This window comes from Vulpes lagopus, chromosome 1, assembly GCF_018345385.1.
Source record: "Vulpes lagopus strain Blue_001 chromosome 1, ASM1834538v1, whole genome shotgun sequence".
Lineage (NCBI taxonomy): Eukaryota > Metazoa > Chordata > Mammalia > Carnivora > Canidae > Vulpes > Vulpes lagopus.
Genome location: NC_054824.1, coordinates 61094912 through 61113601, shown reverse-complemented (window position 1 = coordinate 61113601; position 18690 = coordinate 61094912). Strand labels below are relative to the sequence as shown.

Below are 18690 nucleotides of genomic sequence, written 5' to 3'. Positions count from 1 at the left end.
AAGAATTAACAATAACTGGGACTCTTGGGTGGCTTAGTGGTTGAGCGTCTGCCTAAGGCTTGGGGCATGATCCCAGGGTCCTGGGATTGAGTCCTGCATCAGGCTCCCTGCATGGAGCCAAGCTTCTCCCTCTGCCTATGTCTCTGCCTCTCTCTGCGTCTCTCATGAATGGAAAAATAAAATCTAAAGAAAAAAAAAATTAAAAGAAGTAATAATAACTAGTATGTACAGCAGCCATATTAGCTGTGTTCCAGATGCAGTGGAGTATAATGTAAAAAGCATGGGCCTCAGGGTAAGCAAGACTTGGGTTCTAGTGATAGTGAAGGACAATATGGCATTGTGGTTTCTAGTGCAGGCTCTCGAGTCTGACTGCCTAGGTTTGAGTCATAGCTTTACTAACCAGTACAAGTAACAGAGAGATGGGACAATTCAGTGTGAATGTCATAGTTTCTTTTCTTTTTCTTTTTTTTTGAATGTCATAGTTTCTATGGAACTAAAAAATGGGCCTTGGGAACAGTTAGCTGCAGTGGCTACCCAAAAGACATGCTATGAATTTAATTAACAGGACCTCTTAAAAACAGAGCTAATTTCCAGAGAAAAGAAAGCCATCATAAAAGCTGTGTTGGAATGGACAGTGAGAGATTTTAAGTAATACATGCGTATCTCGTATCTTTTCATTTCTCCCTGGCACTAAGAGAATAAAATAAATAAATAAATAAATAAATAAAGGTGATGTGACAGCTTCAACTGTCATTGTAGTACATACAGTTCTACCTAGTTCTACCTGCCTTCCTGGTAAGAAACACATATCAGGAAATGCTCAAACATTTTTCAAAGCAATTAAAAATGAAAAAAAAAAAAGTGGAAGCCATTATTTTAGAACACAGAATGTGTTTGCAGGTCCCATGCATACATTTCTCATTAAACACACTGTTCCTGCTGCTTCCAAGAGCCTTAGCACATCAGACATTGATTACTTTGAGGAAGGAGGAGCATCTGGAGTTCTGCAGTCAAGGCAGGCCCTGGGGCAGACTCTGGTCCAGAAGATCAGAGCATTCTCAGGCCTAGGCACCAGCACTACTAGGAGGCTTGGGAATCACCAGAAGCAAACAGAATCAAGGAGATGAGCTATCTGGGAAGAATGGGGAAAACTGTGAAAGTGACTGAGTTTCCACTATCAAGTCTTTAAAAAGGTTTAAAAGTTCCTTTAACACTGCCTGACTTTCGTTCATATTAAAAACACTGTCACTGTCAATTGACTGCCAACATTCAGATATGAACTTTAGATATATCGACCCATACTACAGAAAGGACAAAGAAATTAGAAAACACATAAAAAGTAGATACTTACTGTGCAGCAGACAGTATATAATGCATGGCAACATCCCCAAATAAGACCATCAAGGGCTTCCGGTCTTCCAACTTGCCCTAGAACCAATTTTAGGGAAACACAAATAATACAAACTTTATTATTAAAAGCCTCCAAGTACTAACATCTTCTATACCTATAAAATAAAAGATAATAATTTCATAATTTCTCACAGTCTCAGAGCTTAACTAAACACTGGAAAAAAGGCTGATCCTTTAAAATCAACACTGGGGGGCATCCCGGGTGGCTCAGCAGTTTAGCACCACCTTCAGCCCAGGGCCTGATCCTGGAGACCCAGGATCGAGTGCCGAGTTGAGCTCCCTGCATGGAGCCTGCTTTTCCCTCTGCCTGTGTCTCTGCCTCTCATGAACAAATAAATAATATCTTAAACAAATAAATAAAAGGCTCCCCATAGGGAACTTGCTTCTCCCTCTGCCTAGGTGTCTCTGTCTCCTGTGTTTCTCATGAATATATATATATTAAAAAAAAAAAAAAAAAAAAAAAAAGGACAGCGCAGCCACCACTTAAGATTCTTGGATGTGGGAATCTCTGGGTGGCTTATCGGTTTGGCACATGCCTTCGGCCCAGGGCGTGATCCTGGAGTCCTGGGATCGAGTCCCACGTCAGGCTCCCTGCATGGAGCCTGTTTCTCCCTCTGCCTGTGTCTCTGCTTCTCTCTCTCTCTGTCTCTCATGAATAAATAAACAAATAAAAAGATTCTTTGATGTAACACTGAGTTTTAAATTTTAGTATTACTTTCATCTTATTTCCTCAGCATGAAGTACCAAGATTTATAGTAGTTTCAAGAACCAAGTAGCCTGGTAAATCTCTGTATATAGTGCCAATGGATCCCTAGAATATCGGCAAACTACCGAAGGGGTAGGAGCAGGCAATTAAATTGGTGTCAGGTAAAAATAAATCCCAAATTTTCTAATGGCTTCCTACTACAATGTACAATTAAACACATACTCCCCTCAGAGACTCAGAGAGGACAAAAGTCAGTTTGAAGTGGTAACTTACTTTTCTGCTGACTGCAATGAGAAGACACTCAGCTGCTCCCAATTGAAGTTCCTGTTCATTCAGAAGCAGGCAGAGCATCTCTAAGAGCTTACAGTTTTCAGCAGTAATATGACTCATGGACACCCAGTCAATGTAGCCTGCTAGAGTATTCAGAGCTGCGACTCCTACTCGACAGTTTGCTTGAGCCTACATGAAAAGAAATAACTTAATCATTAAGTCCTCACTGGTAACAGACTTGAGGAAGGCTGTGGTTATACCTGAGCTCCTTCTATTCTCTAATTCTAAAAAGAAAATGATTAAAAAAGAAAGTACTCTTTTAACAGCCACTGACAGGGAACTCAAAGGTCTTCTTTTGATGCACAACCACTTCTCAAACAACAGCATTCTCAATGTCTGTAAATAGGACCATATCGGCATGTGTGGCTATTTCATCTCCTTTGATAAATTGGAAATACTGTAATTCTAACTCCCTTCTACCAGTGATCACCTAAACCAAGGCTGAGGTCACCCTCCACTACGTATGTATGCATCTCTGTACCTGAAAGCCTCAAAGAAGTCTCCTTCCAACTCCACAAGAGCTCTTACCTTTGACTCCTGAGAATTATCTGTCTTCTGAAAGAAAAGAAGTATAAGGATCCAATGTTTTTAATGAGCAAAAGGGTATATAGTAACTTTCCACCCACTTAATAAAGTCCCTTGAATAATGATTTTAAATACAGACTCAACTTTTAAACTTGGAAAGGAATACAGCTGTACTATGAACATAGTAGCTGATATTCCCCCTAAGGACAGGTTATTTCAATTTTGGCAATATGATAGAAAGTTAGTATCTAAAGAGCTCACACAAATTTGTTACAACATGAAGTCCACAAAGTTTCAAAGCAAGGATTTTACAAAGAAACACAACTAACAGATGAATGAATAAATAAGGCTCCACATGGCTAGTGATCAAAGAAACATAATTCAAAACAAAGTATGAACATTTTTCCATATTCAAATAAAGACAAGTTATTCAAATAAAGACAAGTTATAACTAGCAAAAACATATTGAAATGATGTAACAAGTGGGGAAAAAACAAGAAAATTAAATGAATACAATTTATGACTATGAATGTATGGACATAACTACAGGAAAATCACACACAAAAATATCACATGCTAAATAGATAAAAATGTTCAGTAAACGTACAATTATAACTGATTTTTACCCTTATACTTCAGATTCCATAAATAATACAAAATGCTTATAATTTACACGTACAAAATTAATACTTCCCCAAAAAAACTTCTGAAATTAAAATTAAGAATGATTCCTGAAGACAGCTAAATGGCAACAGAAACAGGAATAACAGTTTCTGAAGTACCTGAAAACTCACTGCCATTAAGACTATAAAGGATTTTTTCTTCTATAATTCCTTTTCTCAACTTTTATGAAATACATTTGTTAATAAAGGACAAGCATTAAGCCTTCATCATCAGTGATGGAGTAGAGAGAAGCAGAACCCTCTCACACCAGCATCTACTGATGTTGCCCAGAAGGAAAAGGAATCCAAATGACGACACCCAAGTCTAGTCTTTTTATTCATTGACATCATTGTTTACCATTCAACCTACTCCCCAAACAGGAAGGAGAGAATGGAGGGAAGGAGAAAAGCGATGGAAGAAGGGATGCAACTTCTCAAGCAAAAGCTGTTGTTTCAGGTACAGAAGATGGCCCTTGGTGAGCTCTGGTCTTGGACACAAGAGGCAGTCTGCTTTAACAGTTCTGAAGGGAATGGAGACTGAGGCTAAAGAAAATCACCACAGTGGATGTGCTTCTAATGTCTCTCACACCATCACCAATCAGCCCTGCTTGGACATGCTGGCTAGGGCATCTAAGGAGTCTTAATTTGTTCCCCTTCTCCTACAGATTAAATCTCCTAGAGAAGGAAAATACCTCCTTCACCCATGATAGCCATACATTTTTAAGTGCCAATATTTTCCTGGTATTTTCTTTTGAAAAATCTTGGGGAGCTATTTTGGGGGAAATAGGCCATTCTATGATAAAGAATGGGCCTTGAATTTCACCACAACCATTTATTAGGGGATCTTCAATAATTATTCTCTGAAGCTTAGTTTCTACATCCATAAAATGGAGACTATAACTTTTTGACTCTTAGGGTTGCTTTGAGGATTAAATAACACATGAAGCGCAAACAAGTATAATGCATATATTAGGTACTTACTATGAGTTCCTTCCTTTTTTTTTTTTTTTTTTTAATTTTTATTTATTTATGATAGACACAGAGAGAGAGAGAGAGAGGCAGAGACACAGGCAGAGGGAGAAGCAGGCTCCATGCACCGGGAGCCTGATGTGGGATTCGATCCTGGGTCTCCAGGATCGCGCCCTGGGCCAAAGGCAAGCGCCAAACCACTGCGCCACCCAGGGATCCCTATGAGTTCCTTCCTAACCCAAAGAGCTCACAGTACCTTCTTATCACTTGTGTTGGTAGCTGTGCTTCTCTAAAATATGCCAGGGGCAAAAAAAAGAACTAAATTTAATCCTATTTTGTGAAATAAGTACGAATAAGAATTCTGATCAGAATTTCTCTTTTTCTTTTTCAGGTGAGGGTAGGGAAGACAGAGGGAGAGGGAGAGAGAGGATCTTAAGCAGGCTCCACATTCAATGTGGAATCCAATGCAGGGCTCTTAAAAATGACAATGCTTGGGCAGCCCTGGTGGCCCAGCGGTTTAGGGCCACCTTCAGCCTGCGGTGTGATCCTGGAGACCCGGGATTGAGTCCCAAGTCAGGCTCCCTGCATGGAGCCTGCTTCTCCCTCTGTCTGTCTCTCTCTCTGTGTCATGAATAAATAAATAAAATTAAAAAAAAAAAAAAAAGACAATGCTTGGAAAGACAGTATGTGGCATGCCCTTTTCTGCAGAAGAAATACCCTGCCAGGGAGAATAAAATATAGATACTTCCCATTTTTTTGAAAGTTTGTGTCATGCAACTTTGATTTTCATAAGACCCACATTAGTACCTGTTTTCTCTAACTGGAAGAAATGTGAAGAGGATTTTTTGCTTTTACTTTTTAAAAAAGGCACAACGTGAAAACAGCTTTCAGCACTTGCTTTACAGGAAGACCTTACAGAGGCACCACTACACTCCTTCCCTAGGCACTACACTCAGCATCTCAGCATCTAGCAGCCATAGCTCTGAACTGTGTCAGTGAGCATCTGTGCTTAATCTTGATTTATTTTGTGTATCTGTTAGCAAGATGTGTCCTTAATGTGTCAGAAAAGCTAAAAAGAGGTTATTTTTGGGGGGGTCTGGGAATGCTAAAAAAATTATTCCATGTAAATTAATGGTAATTTCTTCTTCATTTTATGCCATTTGGGCTCACAAAAGGTATCAAAGGAACACTCCCCTTTCAGGTAGCAGGGAGAAACCTGTACAAAGAATCATGTGGTCAAGATGAATAAAATCTGGCAATTTCCACTGCAAAAGGGACCAAGACTAAATACAGCATCAAAATTTAATAGGGGTGCTACCCTGACCTACCAGAAATCTGGGCTTTAAATACTTTAAATATTAAGAATTAACCATTTTGGAGCACCTGGGTAGCTGTCAGTTAAGTGTCTGCCTTCAGTTCAGACAGTAATCCAAGGTCTGGGATCAAGCCCTGTATCAGGCTCCTTGCTCAGTGGGGAGTCTACTTCTCCCTCTGCCTCTGCCCCCTGCCCATGCACTCTCTCACTCTCAAATAAATAAGATCTTAAAAAAGAGAGAGAATTAACCATCTTTATACTATTTTAAGAATTTTCTTACTATAAAGCATTATTTTTTTTAACATAGAAACTCAATGACCTGTTACTTGAAAATTAGTTCCAGTTTTTCCTGTCATCTGTTTCTCTTTTGCTTTTAGGTTTTCTTTTGCTGAACTAGACACCCTAATTCCTTGCTGATAGATTAATTTTAACCTTAAAAAATAAACAAAAAACCCACTCATACTAGAAAATAGAACTTTTGGGAGATAGGGTATCCCTTACCACTTGCCGGTACTTGTTTACATTTTCTTGAAGCGTGTTAAGTAGGAAACTGAAGATCTTTTCCATGTTCTGGGTTAATGTTTGCTGGATATCCCTTCTTCTTTGAGGGGGTAGGGTCTGAAAGGTCACTACATCTTCTGCCAGTCGTAGAAGGATAAACATCACTAATTCTGTTTGTGTTTCCTGTATCAATAGAAATAAGCTAATTAAACTGAAACATCCTTTTCACTATAGGTATGCCCAAAAGCTCTTTTCTTTTTTTTTTTTTTTTTTTTTTAAATTTTTATTTATTTATGATAGTCACAGAGAGGGAGAGAGAGAGAGAGGCAGAGACACAGGCAGAGGGAGAAACAGGCTCCATGCACCGGGAGCCCGATGTGGGACTCGATCCCGGGTCTCCAGGATCGCGCCCTGGGCCAAAGGCAGGCGCCAAACCGCTGCGCCACCCAGGGATCCCCAAAAGCTCTTTTCTGTTGACAAAACAAACTCCAGAACACCCCCGCCCCCCCCAATAAACTGAATTGGTATAGCTGTATGTTATACCCCTTGTTTGGAAAGGGTGTCCAGTTCTATTAGCATATCAGGCCAATGCTGTGGCCACTCCCGCTTGATCATTTCTACTACGATTCGTGACAAAACATCTTTAATATGGTTCTCCTCTTCCAAAATATCCAGTGTTCCCTGAAAAAGATTAAGAGACAATAAGAGGTTTACAAGACTGAATTTAAAGAACCTAAAAAAACAAAAAAACCTGCACTGTGAAAGTGTACAGAACTCATCAGCAGGCTTGCCTTTTAAACTAAACAGAGTAAACAAACTTGCTCTCCAGGTCTGAGTCACTTGTCCTGCATTCTCATTAACCATTTTCTTCACTTGAAGCTTAAGTAAGGGCTGCATCAGCTAATAAAGTGACTGTCACATAGAGCAAGGAAGACTTCATTGTTTTCCTTTACAAACCGAAAAGACTCTCACACTGTTTTCATTTTGTAAGAGCGCCAGAGTACAGAAACAAGGAGGACAATAAGAAGCTCATATAATGAAGAGAATTAGGAGAAGCAACTAAATATTTTACTGATAATTCTAGCATTATAAGACACACAAGAAAAGTATTCCTGGGACTTTGTTCTTCTTAAGTTTGATATCAAGTTTAATGAATTAGAATTACTATCAAGTTTCCCAAGAACTAGCAAAATACAAATCCTAAATTGATTAATAATTCTGAAGGGAATTTTCTTCTATTAAAGGCACCCAACTTTGGAGAGGAAAAGATGGGAATTCAACTTTCCATGCCAATTGTAAGAAAGAAAAAAAAAGGCTGTAGATTTTAACCATGTTTAAAATCATATCCTAATTCCTGATACAAATCCATCCTGCCTATTTTGTTTTGTTAAAATCATACAGTAAAATTCGGTTTGGAATAAAAGGAAACAAACAGCAAAGTGCAATCTACTTTAAATCTAAGAATCTTGTTCATTTGCTGAAAATGTTTAATATTTTCTGCCCCGTTGAGCATGCTGTTTGACCTATGCAGAACTAGTGAATTTTTACATAAATGCTGAAGAAGTCAAAGTCACACTTAGTCTAAACTACCTTTAAAACACAAGTCTTCCAACCAACCATTCCTTACATTTGCAATCAGCTCCATGACACTGTTCTTCAGATAGACTTTCTCCAATCGAGACATGCTGTTCCACCGAAACCTGGCCACCAAAATGCGTAAGGTCAGAGAACCACATTAGAAGTCTTCAAAAGAGACTAGCTTTGATTCTGTTATATTATGTTAGTGAACTAAAATATTATACTTCTGATTTTGTACCTTTAAAGAAAGGACAAGAACAGTCCATGTTCAACTAAAATGCTGACAACAGAAAAATTCTTGAGAAAAAGTTCTGGATAAGAAGTGGTCCACTAACTGAAATTTACAGGATTTGTATACAGATTAGCTTCTCCCCTTGATTTTACTGATAGACCAAAAGTAAATATCTACCTGGGACAACTACAACAAATATAGTTGCTTTTCAGAAACTACAATGTCGGGGTGCTAGGGTGGCTTAGTCAATAAAGCATCTGCCTTCAGCTCGGGTCATGATTCCAGCATCCTGCAATCGAGTTCTGCATCAGACTCCCTGCTCTGTGGGGAGCCTGCTTCTCCCTCTCCCCCTGCCTGCTGCTCCCTCTGCTTGTGCGCTTGCTCTGTCAAATAAATAAAATCTTTTTTTTTTTTAATTTTTATTTATTTATGATAGTCATACAGAGAGAGAGAAACAGGCAGAGACACAGGCAGAGGGAGAAGCAGGCTCCATGCACCGGGAGCCCGACGTGGGATTCGATCCCGGGTCCCCAGGATCGCGCCCTGGGCCAAAGGCAGGCGCCAAACCGCTGCACCACCCAGGGATCCCAAATAAATAAAATCTTAAAAAAAACAACAACGACACATTATTGATACCACTAACTTCTCTCTCTCTTTTTTTAATGTGCTGGCTTATTTATGAACAGCACAATCCCACAAAGACTGTGGCTAAGTCTTAACGCTGACTCTTTTGGGAGATGCTAGGGGTAGAAGACTCAAGTTAGGAAGGGTTTTCAGTTTTTCTCATATAATTCTGCTTTGGATTTGCCATTCAGAGAAGGAACATGCTCAAACTTTAAAAAAAATTTAAAAGTGCAATGCTTAATCAGAGATTTAATTACCTATACAAAAATAAATAAATAATTACCTATACACTCTATTATTTTAAAAAGACTCTGAGATCTGCTGGTATACAGTGGGAGCTCAATACTGATTGAATCACTATCAGCTCATATTTGTAGAATGCTTAGTATGTACTTAGTATGTATTCTACATGGATGAAGAAATTGAAGAAGAGAAAGGTTAAGTCTTGAATAAGAGTACTCTTGAGGTTATGATAATCTCTTGGGAAATCATTCCTTTCTTCTCAGTGATTGTTCTTCTCTGCTCACCTAAAGATTATCTCTATGAGTTATATAAGAAATAAAGACTTGCTCTCTCACAGACTTCAACGGTACTGTCCAAAAGCTCCTTACTTGACAACGTGTTCCAGGATTTGAAGGCCAAAATGTCTGACGATGGCAATTTGTGTTTTCTCAGCCAACCTCAAGCCACAGGGGACACAGATAGGGCACTTTTCTTTAAATTCTTCACAGAACTGCAACAACAAAAGTTAGTATTTCCCTTAGGAGGCAAGAGACAGTGGAGATTAAAAAAATTTTTTTTAAACTTCATCTTAATAAACTCCACCTGAGCTATATTTTTAAACTGCAAAATCTAGATCAACAGTATATGAGTAAAGAACTGGGCAGCCTGGGTGGCTCAGAGGTTTGGCGCCTGCCTTTGGCCCAGGGCATGATCCTGGAGTCCTGGGATTGAGTCCCATGTCGGGCTCCCTGCCTGTAGCCTGTTTCTCCCTCTGCCTGTGTCTCCGCCTCTCCCTCTCTGTCTCTCAAGAATAAATAAATAAAATCTTAAAAAAAAAAGAACTGATAAACATTCCTTTCACTTTGATAGTTACAAATTTGCCATGCCATGGCCAATAACATTGAAAAAAGTCTGACCTATAGGAGTTAAAAATTATTTGTTAGAGATGTACTCCTGAAGTATATAGGGGTGAAATGACAACTTCTAGGATTTGATTTAAAAAACAAAAGGGAGGGGTGGGGGTGGGAAGCAAATGTGGCAAAATTTTTATAACTCTTTAATTTAGGTGTGGGGTATATACAAGATTATTGTAGTATTATTCTCTTTAATATGTTTTTAATATTTCATAACAAAAAAACAAGTAGAACACAACTGTTTCTCATTCCAAATCTTGTGGCAAGCACTGTATGGTGTTAAAAGTAAAGTTCCTTCCAAATGATGTTCACTCTACTTTATAGTTACATTATTTAAAATTACTAAAAACTTTAAAAAATAACGTGCACAAGTGTTTTTCCTAATGGTCATTTCTCACAATCCACACACATAGTTTGATGTGGGAATGAGTGCGCAATTTATTACCATCCCAATTTGTATTAGCATTCCCAAACTGCAATAGAAGAGTCAGTCCCAAGAGCTGAGCATGCGGACTCAAGAAAACTACTTTCAGGAAACCAAAATGCCCTTGTTAAAATGCAAAGTAAGTGGTAGAAGTTCATCTTTGCGCAAAATAGCCCGAGAATAGAACAAGTAAAAGAACGTGGGGGGGAGGGTGTGTGAGAAAGAGCCCAGAAATAACCCAAGACACAGAAGAGGATTAGTGAGAGGTGTTAAGAATGTAAATAAAGTGGCACTAGCGGGGCTGGAGCTCGGCTAGGATGGGTCAGGAGGATGCAAGGAAACGTTTAATGCAGGGGAGACCGTAAAGAATGTAGCTGGTGTTGGGGACGTACGTGATGGGCACGTGCGCCACGGGAAGGCTAGGGGACGTGGGGCTTGGGGTAGTAAAACAGAAGCATCGGGCTGTGGTGTGGGTAGGACTAAAGAGAAGTGGGGAAAGGAGAAGAGAGGGCAGTAGGAAGTGGTAGTGAGATGAGGAGCAGCAGGGAACCAGAGGGTCCCGAGAAAAGGGCAGGCGCGACTGGCAGAGAAAGCCCGAGTGAGAAGAAGCTCGGAGGGCGAGGAGGGGAAAGGCTAAGGGCCCCCGGGGGTTGCAGTGGGAGGTTCAAGGGCCGCGTGGGCGGGAGACCAGCAGGGCTTCAGGCGGCGGGGGGGGGGGGGGGCGCTGGGGCTAGGGGAGGATCTTGGGGCAGGCCCAGGACGCCGGACCCCTTCTACCTTGAGGGCTTCCAGCCGGTAGCGCTGGGTGGAGCTGGGGTCCATCATGACCGTCACCGCTTTCACCAGCTGCTCGCACAGCGCGTTCACTTGATCCATCGCCATGGCTAGTGCCACGCGCCGCGAGCGCGCACCACGGCCGTCCCAGGAGCACGAGGCACCGACCGCTCCCTTCGGAGGACCACAAGCTGGTACCGGGCCTCGGCGGGCTGGGGGTGGGGAGCGGGAGGAGGAGCGTGAGCTGCAGAAGCTCCAGCCTGGAAGGAGCGGGGGCTGCGCACGCGCCCGACTCGCCACTGCGCACGCGCCCGCGGAAGTGGCGGCTCCCGTGTGACGGTTTCTTCTCGGTGGGCGGAGCGGAGAGCGGAAGGGCTGCAGTGCGCAGGCGCGCCAACGGCTCTTTTGCGGCGCGCGCGCTGTCCAATCTCAGTTCCGAGGGCTGGCTGTTGAGCGCGCAAGCCCTGGCTTGTCCGGCGGGGCAGTGCGGGCGGCTTCCCCAGCCAGGGTCGTCTGTGACCCGTGGTGCGTTTCTCCGTCATCACGGGGAATAAATTTCTGGAAACCGACTGGTCCTCTCCCGGAGACGGGGCAGATATTCAAGACGCCTTCGTCTTCCTTGAGTGGACAGCGAGCCCGGCATCTCTGGCGTCCGTGCCTGGCAGTTTTTCCAGGTGACTGCCCCATTGGTAAGAGAATTTAGAACCGCTCGGCAGACTTTTCACGTTGCCTTGGCTGTTGGTTTCGTGCTGTAGCAGTGGCTGATGATGACGTTGGGCCAAAACTCGATGAAACAAACGCATGCTTATGGAGACGTAAAGGCCCGGTATGGTTCCCTGAGAGGAATTTTCTTGTGGGAAAGTGGTATTTTAGCTAGCTCTTAAACTTCCCTCTTCGCTTGTGCTTATTTTCGTTAGATGTGTTCTCGCCTGACGGGCACCACACTTATTTGGTACAGATGGTGATAAGTCGGGATATTTGAAGATGAATAATTGCAATTATTGAAGGCTTGTGCAGTTTGCATCATTTGAAATGCTACGTATAAGACTTCAGAGCAGTGTAATCCTTATTCGGAAAAGGGGGTTTTTGGCAGCGAGTGTGTTTCATTTTTTTCCCATCTTTAAAAAGCTCTTGCGTTCTCCAGCATAATACATAAACTGAAGACTTCATCAGCTTCATTTTCTGTTGAAGTTTGCATATTGGGTTTGTTTACTCAATAAAATGTTTGCTGGACTTAAATCACTGCTTCCTATTCATACTCCATTTCTGCCATTTGCATCTCGTGTGGTACTTCCCTGGTAGGTTTAGTGTATGTGTGTGAAAATGTGTTTACTATTTTTATTCTGGCATCATCATCTGTTCCAGTGCAACACAAAAGCCACTTCATGGTGAGGTGATTTCTGACATGTTATGGTTGTAACTTACAAATGTTTAAAGTTACACATTCTGGGGGATCCCTGGGTGGCGCAGCGGTTTGGCGCCTGCCTTTGGCCCAGGGCGCGATCCTGGAGACCCTGGATCGAATCCCACATCAGGCTCCCGGTGCATGGAGCCTGCTTCTCCCTCCGCCTGTGTCTCTGCCTCTCTCTCTCTCTCTCTATCTCTCTGTGACTATCATAAATTTAAAAATAAATAAATAAATAAATAAATAAATAAAATAAAGTTACACATTCTGCCAGTTTTCGGTGAGTGGAATTTATAAGGAGTTAATACCTTGATTATTCAGATTTTTAAATTTGTTGTATTCTTTCCACTAATCTTCTGTGATTTTTTTTTTTTAAGAGTACAGTTGAGTGCTTACTCAACTGTATAACCTATGTGTCTCATATTTAAATCACCAATTACTGGTGTTTCCGCAAGTATCTTATTTACTTGAGGTCTATTGTTTCCAGTCTCTGCTACATATTAGAATTGCCTGGAGACCTTTTAAAAATCACAGTGCCCAGGTTGCACCCTGTTTTGTGCTAGCTCAATCTATTATCTTTAATAAATTTAAATAAAATAACATCTGAGTAATATTGGTATTTGGCTTCTACCACCAGAGATCGTAATTTAATTGGTATTTGTGTGTTTTGTGCTATCTCAGCCTAGCGATGGTAATGCCATGGTTAGAAATGCTTGGGGGCACTCACTTGGGCTCCAGTGAGCTTCCCACAGACACTTCCTCTGTCCAAACCATAACAGTGACCTTCAGGAAACTTTGAAAGAAAAAAAAAGTTTATTCTTTACAAGCCCTGGAGATCACAAGACACAGCAGTGGGTACACAGCAAGGTTACAGGTAGTGAGGGAGCAAGCTAGCACAGGCTGGGGGTTCTGCTTTTACTGGGGTTGAGGGTGGCCATCAAGAGTTTCATGGGTGAGTTTATTTATTTATTTTAGATTTTAATTATTTGACAGAGAAAGAGAGCACAAGCAGGGGTAGTAGCAGAGGGAGAAGGAGAAGCAGACTCTCTGCTGAGTAGGGAGCCTGATGCAGGACTCAGTCCCAGGATCCTGGGATCATGACCTGAGCAAAGGCAAACACTTAACTGACTGAGCCATCCAGGTGCCTCTTCGTGGGTAAATTTAAAAAATAAGAGCAGGAGGGGCACCTGGGTGTTCAGTCGGTTAAATATCTGCCTTCAGTTCAGGTCTTGATATTGGGATTCTGGGATCTAGCCCTGAGTCTGACTCCCTGCACAGCGGGGAGTCCGCTTCTCACTCTCTTGTCCGCTTCCTTCCTGACTGCCTTCTCCCACTCATGCTCTCTCTCAAATAAAATTAAAAATAAAATTTTAAATTAAAAAACAGCAGGAATTTAAAGTATAGGAAGAGAGAAAAAGGAAAACAAAAAGCCCAAGCACCCAAAAATGGCCAGTTATTGAAATCAACCAAGAACTCTAAAACAAAGCAGTCTCAGGTTGGGGAGGCAGCCTGGCACTTTATATAGTCATTTGGCTGTGTGTTTATTCAAGATAGTCATCTTTCAAGTGGATGCCTCAGCAATCCAAGCTTAAATCAGGCATCTGCATTATGAAATAGGGATGGGGGGAACAACTGTCAGAGTTTACACAACAATCTACCCTGTGATGCCAGAGTCAGTGATGAAGACATTAACTGCCTGGATAGCTAGTATGTTAAAAGGGTTGAATAATTATACAGGCTATAGTTTGAAATCCAGTCTGTACTTATTGTTCCAAATTTGAAAGGGTCCAGCCATGAAAATAGGTCAGTGATCTTGACTTTTTGGCTAGCCCTGGAATTCTCTTCAAGGATTTGGGTAATATTGTGAAATGTTTTAACATCTTCAGCCATCTGGTATAAGTAGGTTTGAGCCTGTTCTGAGTTGCTAGGTTGTTTCACATCCAATGGAACCGGTCCCTTAGTCCTGAGAATAAGTCAGTTTAATTAAAGGGTTGTGTCTCATTTCAGAAGGTGGTGGTGCAGGTGGGTTCCTCAAGTTAAGCCTGTTGGAGGGGGAAAAAAAAAAAAAACAGAAAATGTAAAGATCTTACTGGCTTTATTCAATGGTTGTGAATTGGGCAGCATCCCATCTAACAAAAAGGAACTCCTGAGAGCTGTACAAAATGAAAGAATTTTATAGGCAGAAGGGGACATGACAAGAAAGTTACTGTCACAGGACACCTGGGTGGCTCAGCAGTTGACTGCCTTTGGCTGTGTGACCCCAGAGTCTGGGGATCGTGTCCCACATCGGGCTCCCTGCATGGAGCCTGCTTCTCCCTCTGTGTCTCTGCCTTTCTCTCTCTCTCTCTCTCTCTCTCTCTCTCTGTCTCTCATGAATAAATAAAATCTCAAAAAAAAAAAAGTTACTGTTAGAGTGGATTGTTTCAAGTAAGGCCACCTTCCTTTGGGGGGAAGGCAGGGCATTAGTGCTGACCGGGAAATTCCAGACTGACAAGGTAAGATTACATATAAGGAGAGAATAAAATTGTAATTGGGTATTCAGTCTTGGTTTGGTGACACTGGCTTAAGCATAAGTGACTTCTATTTTGGGCCTGCTGTCTCTTAACATGCTTACATGGTGGAAGTATTTGCCTCAGGCATTTAATAGGAGGTATTTCTATGGAAACAAAAGAAGGAAAAACAAAAGTCAATGCTTGAAGATTATAATCCCAGTTTTTGAGTTCTGAAGGCAGCCAGTTCAGCAGATTTCTACATGTCAGGCTGAAAGCATCTTCAGATGGAGTGAGAGCAGGCAGTGGCAGTCTGTAAGATTTCCCTAGTTTGCAGTTTGAATGTCTCTGGGAATCTTTTTCTGAGTGGTCCATGCAGCAACAGGCACAAAATTGTCTATACATGAGCTGTTGTGGTGATTTAAGTTTATATCAAGTTGTTCCACTTTAGCTTGCATGGTTTTGGGAAAAGGCAATTTTAGTTCTTGGTGTTTCCAAGTCAGATCGGTGGGAAAACACTTGGAAATGTTAGTTTGGAGAGTTGTAGCCAAATATTGGAGGAAACTAGAAGAATTCAGGATCCAGTCTACTTCAGAGGTGGAAAACAAAACCTCAAAGACAAATAAAAGCAGTAGAATCTGATACCCACAATGGTGTATTACTGAAACATTCTTTGTCTCACAATCAACCCCGTTTCTATCAGAGATAGTTAAAATAAAGCTAATTTGTTTATAAAATAAGTCTAATCTCAGTAAACTTGGCTGATTATTTACATAATTGGAGTAAGAATAATGAGGACCATATAAACTTTTAAGTCTGCTTTGCTGGAATTTTTTTTAAGATTTTATTTATTCATGAGACACACACAGAGAGGCAGAGATAGAGGGAGAAGCAGGCTTCTCGCAGGGAGCCCGATGCCGGACTCGATCCCCGGACCAGGATCACGCCCATCTGCCAAAGGCAGATGCTCAACCACTGAGCCACCCAGGCATCCCTGCTGGAATTTTTCATAAGGAATCTCAGATTGTCTTCCTAGCCTTGAGAGGCTTTTAAATGTTCAATTCAGAAATATGCCAGTAGGTCTTTCCTTTAATACCTATAAGTTCAGGTGAATTCCTCTCTTCTTGAGGTTCCTCAAATACGCTGAGATTCCTGAGCTTGCCAGGAAGTCACCATCTCCTTACTCACCTGGTCAAGGCTGTTGGATCTGTAAGCAAGGTGCCAGGCTGGTTTTTTTCCATGGAGCTTTATTGGCTCCATAAACTCAACTTTAGTTTTTTAACTATTGTGTCTATGTATGTCTTTCTCAAATATGACATTCCAGTGAAATATAATATAACCAATGTTTCCAATTGTGTCCTGTTACAAGAACAGATCCTTATTGAATTTATGCAGATAATTCTATTGCCATGAAAATAAGAATATTCACTGACAGTTTTCCAGTTCTATAGGGATCAGATAGGGAGAAAAAGTAATTGTATCATGAGTATTCTCAAAAGTATCCTATACCAAATTGCTGTAAGTCAGAGATAGCTTAAAGAGAGCAGATTTCCTTAAATATGGAAAAAACAATATTAAAGAACAACAACAAAAAAGAACCAACAATGTTTCATATAAAAAGTCGTAAAAATTATAATCATCCTCATCAGCTCATTCAGTCCCATGGAATTTTTTATTTTTTTTTTTAACAGTTTTAAGAAACCATCAGTTTCTCTATCAGTTCTTATCCAGTTCAGTGATATAATCTAAAAGTTACCAGAAACCTGTATTCTAGAGTACTTGTCAGGGTCCTTCCCATGAATTTCTAAAGATGAAACACATTTGCGAACAACTGTAAATGACAAAAGACTTTTAAAAGTCCATACTTAAATATAAACAAACAAATAAATAAAAGTCCATAATTAAAGATCTGCTGAGAGTTAATTATAATGCAGTTGACAAGGAAATTTGGTATTTTTGTGACACATTAACTTTTTTTATGAGTTGGGGGCAGAGGTAGAGAAAGAATCTCAAGCAGACTCCATTCCCAGAGGGGAGCCTGACACAGGGCTTGATCCATAACCCTGAGATCATGACCTGAGCTGAAACCATAGTCAGACACTTAACTGACTGACCCACAGCACCCCAAGTGACACAAAACATTTTAAAATGATAATCGAGGGCCCTTAGGTGGCTCAGTTGGTTGGGCATCTGCTTTTGGCTCTGGTCATGATCCCGGAGTTCTAGGGTAGAGCTCCTTGTCACGCTTCCCACTTAGTGGGGAATCTGCTGCTCCTCTCCCTCTGTCCCTTTCCCTAATCATTCTCACTCTCTCTCTCTCTCTCTCTCTCAAGTAAAGGATAGAATCTTTAAAAAAATAAGATGATAATTGGAATTAAGATTGATAACATCAGAATTTGAGTAATTTCATATAGTTTCTGGAACACATATATCCATATGAGGATATGCATAAAGAAGGTTTAGCATTATTTTGTATTTGACACTGCTTCCCATGTAATTTAACGTATCATTAACAGGTTAACCTCACCATCTGAAAGTAGAGCATTCCTATGAAACCTTTCAATAGAGAAGCCAAAATGGTGTAAAGCCAAAAAGCAGTTAACCTTTTGTTTATATGGAAAAGTTTTTGAGCATTCTCCGACCTAAAAAATAACCCTCTTTACACTTTTCGATACTTTAGGACACATCTTGCTATCAGATGCATAAAATTAATGAGGAGAAAGCAAGATGCTTACATAGTGCACAAAGCTATGGCTGCTTGGTGCTGAAATGCTGAGCATAGTTCCTGGGGGAGGAGCTTGATGGTGCTACTCTTGCTTTGTGACAAGTGTGCCGCCTCTGTAATGGTTCACTATAAAACAAACACTGTTTTCACCTTTCATCTTTTTTTCTGTAAAGGAAAAATCCTCTTCAGATATCTTTTAGAGAAAAGAGGTACTAATGTGGGTCTTTGATAAAAGTGAAGTGGCATGAGGCAGACTTTCAAAAAGGCATCTGTAAGCCTAATTAATTTAACATCTGTCTTTTTATAGAGAATAAATCTTTTGAGATGTTCTATGGGCCCGCTGAAAAGTCTAAAAGTTAGTTTGAGGTCAAAAAGACTTCATTTATGGGACAGCCTGGGTGGCTCAGCGGTTTAGTGCCGCCTTCAGCCCAGGGCCTGATCCTGGAGACCTGGGATAGGGTTCCACGTCAGGCTCCCTGCATGTAGCCTGCTTCTCCCTCTGCCTGTGTCTCTGCCTCTCTCTCTCTTTCTCTTTCTCTCTCTCTCTCTCTGATAAATAAATAAAATCTTAAAAAAAAAAAAAGACTTCATTTAGAATTTGATTTTTGGGAGAAGTTTGTTAAAAATATAAAAAAAGGTTTGAAACCCCTTGATTAAATAGGACCACAGGTCATTGTGAAACAATACTTGGTTGTTTGTTTAATCAAAGTGAGGAAGATTTTGTAAGCAAATATGGCAAGTTAAATAGTTGTAAAAAAAAAAACATTAGCCCTTAATAGAGAAGACTCCATTTTCTATGGTAATGAAAGACTTGAATCTTTGTTTTCCAGGCAGATCACTTAAAAAGATGAAGAAAAATTTATCAGGAGCCGACCAGTAGTTCAA

The 18690-nt window shown here is 40.8% G+C and overlaps 2 protein-coding genes across 7 annotated transcripts in view; one reads left to right on the top strand and one right to left on the bottom strand.

Moving 5' to 3' along the window:
• XPO5 (exportin 5) overlaps positions 1–11451 on the bottom strand; it is a 49543-nt gene extending 38092 nt beyond the window's left edge. Inside the window, exons 1-8 of one of the 4 annotated variants that reach the window (XM_041727392.1) lie at positions 11190–11451; positions 9464–9585; positions 8046–8118; positions 6962–7099; positions 6419–6601; positions 2975–3001; positions 2390–2575; positions 1352–1428 (exon numbers count right to left, since the gene is read on the bottom strand). In XM_041727392.1, coding sequence (XP_041583326.1) covers positions 1352–1428; positions 2390–2575; positions 2975–3001; positions 6419–6601; positions 6962–7099; positions 8046–8118; positions 9464–9585; positions 11190–11294 — 911 coding nt within the window. In that variant the 5' untranslated portion in view covers positions 11295–11451. The remainder of the gene's footprint in view (positions 1–1351; positions 1429–2389; positions 2576–2974; positions 3002–6418; positions 6602–6961; positions 7100–8045; positions 8119–9463; positions 9586–11189) is intronic. The other 3 variants (XM_041727379.1, XM_041727385.1, XM_041727399.1) reach the window with 3 other exon arrangements.
• Positions 11452–11614: 163 nt separating this feature from the next.
• Positions 11615–18690, top strand: part of POLH (DNA polymerase eta) — a 37718-nt gene continuing 30642 nt past the window's right edge. Inside the window, exon 1 of one of the 3 annotated variants that reach the window (XM_041727420.1) lies at positions 11615–11860. The gene's annotated coding sequence lies outside the window, so the exon portion shown is untranslated. Of the gene's footprint in view, positions 11876–18690 lie in introns of all 3 variants that reach the window. The other 2 variants (XM_041727413.1, XM_041727436.1) reach the window with 2 other exon arrangements.